The following is a 3,043-nucleotide window of genomic DNA, read 5'->3' on the forward strand; positions in this document are numbered from 1 at the left end:
AAAAAGACACACAATCATTGGCATTCACTTCCCTTTCTCACTCCTCTACATGCTACCCTTTTAATTTATCTCTTGTACCTTAATAAGTGATCTTTTTTCCTTTCCTTTGCAGATTTAACCAGATCCTCTGCAGCTGATCAGAACAGATGAAACACTTTTAGGGCTGGCTTCAGAAGACTCAGATTCTATTTCCTTATCACCTTTCACCTTTCTAAATATTTTTGGGGGTTCAGGATGAACAAGACGAGGGTTGTTTATGATGGTTTTCCCTTCGTGAACAGTAAGAACTGGAGCTCAAATCGAAGCTTCCCCACACACCTTTCAAATCAGTGCAGGAACATCACCGACCTTACTGTCTTTCTGGCCACCTCATACAGTTTGGAGACTGTCCTAGGCATTGTGGGGAACATCTGTCTGATTGCTGTCATAGCTAAGCAGAAGGAAAAGGCCAATGTCACCAACATTCTCATTTCCAATTTAATCATTTCAGACTTGTTTATGTGTCTTGTCTGCCTGCCTTTCACCATTGTTTACACCATGATGGACTACTGGATATTTGGGGAGGTCATGTGCAAAATGACCTCTTTCACTCAGTGCACATCTGTGACAGTGTCAATTCTTTCTCTTGTCCTTATTGCTCTGGAAAGACATCAGCTCATCATAAATCCAACTGGCTGGAGGCCAAGTATCTCCCAAGCCTATCTAGGAATTGGAGTCATTTGGACTTTAGCGTGCCTCATGTCCCTGCCCTTTCTGACCACATCCATCCTGTCTAATGATTTGTATGAGCAGCTCTCGTACATCATGAATTTTTCCACTGACAAGGCCATATGCATCGACTCGTGGCCTTCTGAGCAGCACAGACTTATCTACACCACCACTTTGGTGCTCTTGCAATACTGCATCCCTCTCTTCTTCATTATGGTTTGCTATCTGCGTATCTACTTACGTCTGCAGAAGAGAAAGGATATGTTTGAGAAAAGCGAATACAGCAACCGAGCAGCTCAACTGAGAAGGATAAATATTTTGCTAGCATCCATGGTTGCTGCCTTTGCTGTTTGCTGGTTACCACTGCACATTTTCAACACCATTGTGGACTGGAATTACAAAATCATTTCGCCTTGCCACCACAATCTGATCTTCTCATTGTGCCACCTTGTAGCCATGGCTTCCACCTGTGTCAACCCTGTTATCTATGGTTTCTTAAATAGCAACTTCAAAAAAGAGGTGAAATCACTGATTCTGAGCTGCCAGCATAATTCAGTAACTGCATCAATGGAAGAATATGATCATTTACCTTTATCCACCATGCAGACTGAAATCTCCAAGGGCTCACTGATGTTGAACTGCAGGCATAATTCTATCTAGCAGACAGTGAACATTTACAGGGGGATGCATGGAGCACACTGCAAACCAACTATTACCTGTCAGTATAAACAGCAACTGAGGATGCTAAAGCTGCAAAAGGAACAGGAGCCTGATTTTTGGAAGAATGGGTAAAGGAAGCTTGTAAGCATATATCATAGCTCCTATGGTGCACAAGCTGTTCATGTCACTGAGACGATACAGACAGATACTGAGAAGATTGGGCTGCTCTAACAGCTCAGTAACTAAGGTGTGGATGCACATAGACTGACACCAAGTTCATCAGCTAAACTCACATCGCTGTCATGACTGAGGCAGAATCCCAGACTTACAATTTCAGTGCTGCAGGCTACCCAGCATGCTACCCAGCTACCCAGTTTCTCTTTCATTTTTCAGTATTAGATTTTTACACACTGTTGACAGACCAGTGGAACAGAGACATGTAAACATAGACAATTTTGCATTTTGCTCATTTTCACAGCTTGTTAGGTAATACTAATCTTTTAGCAGATCTAGTTCATATCAAACAACTGGATGCCTGTTTGCAACATCTGTCTCTGTAGAGACAGAACAACTTAAAGATGAGAGTTACTTATTGAGGAAGGGTGGCAGATGAAAACGTCGCTCTGTGTATTAGACTCTTAAAACACATTGAGATGATGCAAAGCATGATTTTTAAGCAGATGAAAAACATCTGCAGTTCTACGTGGAAATCCAGTCTGGTTGACTTCATGATTCTTGCTGCTATCAGTCACAAAGCTCTGCATGCTAAAAATGCATTCCATGATCATGAGATGACTGAAGTTTTTCCAAGCCTTAGTAGCCAGGTGCTACTGCTGCTTCAACAGCAAAATGCTTTTTAGCTCTTCGGCACTCTAATTTCAGAGTATCCCATTTAGAAGACCAAAATCAGCATGAGGGGAAAAAAAAAAAAATCTCCAGAAACCTTCGCTTTTAGGAGTGATTGCACTCCCAAAGAGGGGAACTTATGCCTGGAGGCTTTCAGTTTCCTGTTAAAATACAACTACATCAGATACCAGTCGTGCTTGCTGGCATCAGCAATAGAAATGCTGAAAATCTGACTAATCAATTAAAGATCGACAAAAACACACAAGTGGAATCCAGGTCAGGTGGAGACACATGTCTTAAAGCCAAGGTACATGTAAATAAGATGTGTTATCAGTCACTATACTGAAATGAGTTTTTTTTTTTTCCACATCTGTGGTATATTTAGATGTTGTCCACAAAACCTACAAATGACAAGCTCATTTTTCTTCAGAAAAGAATAACATGACAAATTTTTGAGCCCAAGACATTGCTCAATGACTGCTAAGAAATCAAGAAGCAGGTACTCAAGAAGCTCATACTGAGGAAGCAACTAAAAAAAAAGAAAATATCAAGAGCTAATGGACAACCAGCATCTTAATTCATAGTGTAGCAAGTCAATGCTAAAGGTGTATGGAGTTATCTATTGTCCCAAATTTTTAAGCTAACCTTAGCACAAAACTGGACTAGATGACCACCTGAGATTCTTTCTAACATGAGTTGTGCTATGATAAACTATCCTTACTTACAGGTTTGCATAGATTGAAGCTATCTAACATGTAGCTTCACAGAGAGCTAGAGGCTGGAAGCTCTCTGATTAGATGGACTGATGAATTATTATGTGAGGAGGGAA

At 40.8% G+C, this 3,043-nt stretch overlaps 1 protein-coding gene across 1 annotated transcript; it reads left to right on the top strand.

Annotated features, from left to right (window-relative positions):
• Window positions 1-234: 234 nt before the first annotated feature.
• NPY4R2 (neuropeptide Y receptor Y4-2) lies at window positions 235-1,368 on the top strand. The gene has a single exon (XM_085324739.1). The coding sequence runs from the start codon at window positions 235-237 to the stop codon at window positions 1,366-1,368; it is 1,134 nt and encodes a 377-aa protein (XP_085180865.1).
• Window positions 1,369-3,043: the final 1,675 nt, after the last annotated feature.

Source organism: Rhea americana, unplaced genomic scaffold, assembly GCF_003343005.1.
Source record: "Rhea americana isolate MKP2758 unplaced genomic scaffold, rheAme1 scaffold_93, whole genome shotgun sequence".
Lineage (NCBI taxonomy): Eukaryota > Metazoa > Chordata > Aves > Rheiformes > Rheidae > Rhea > Rhea americana.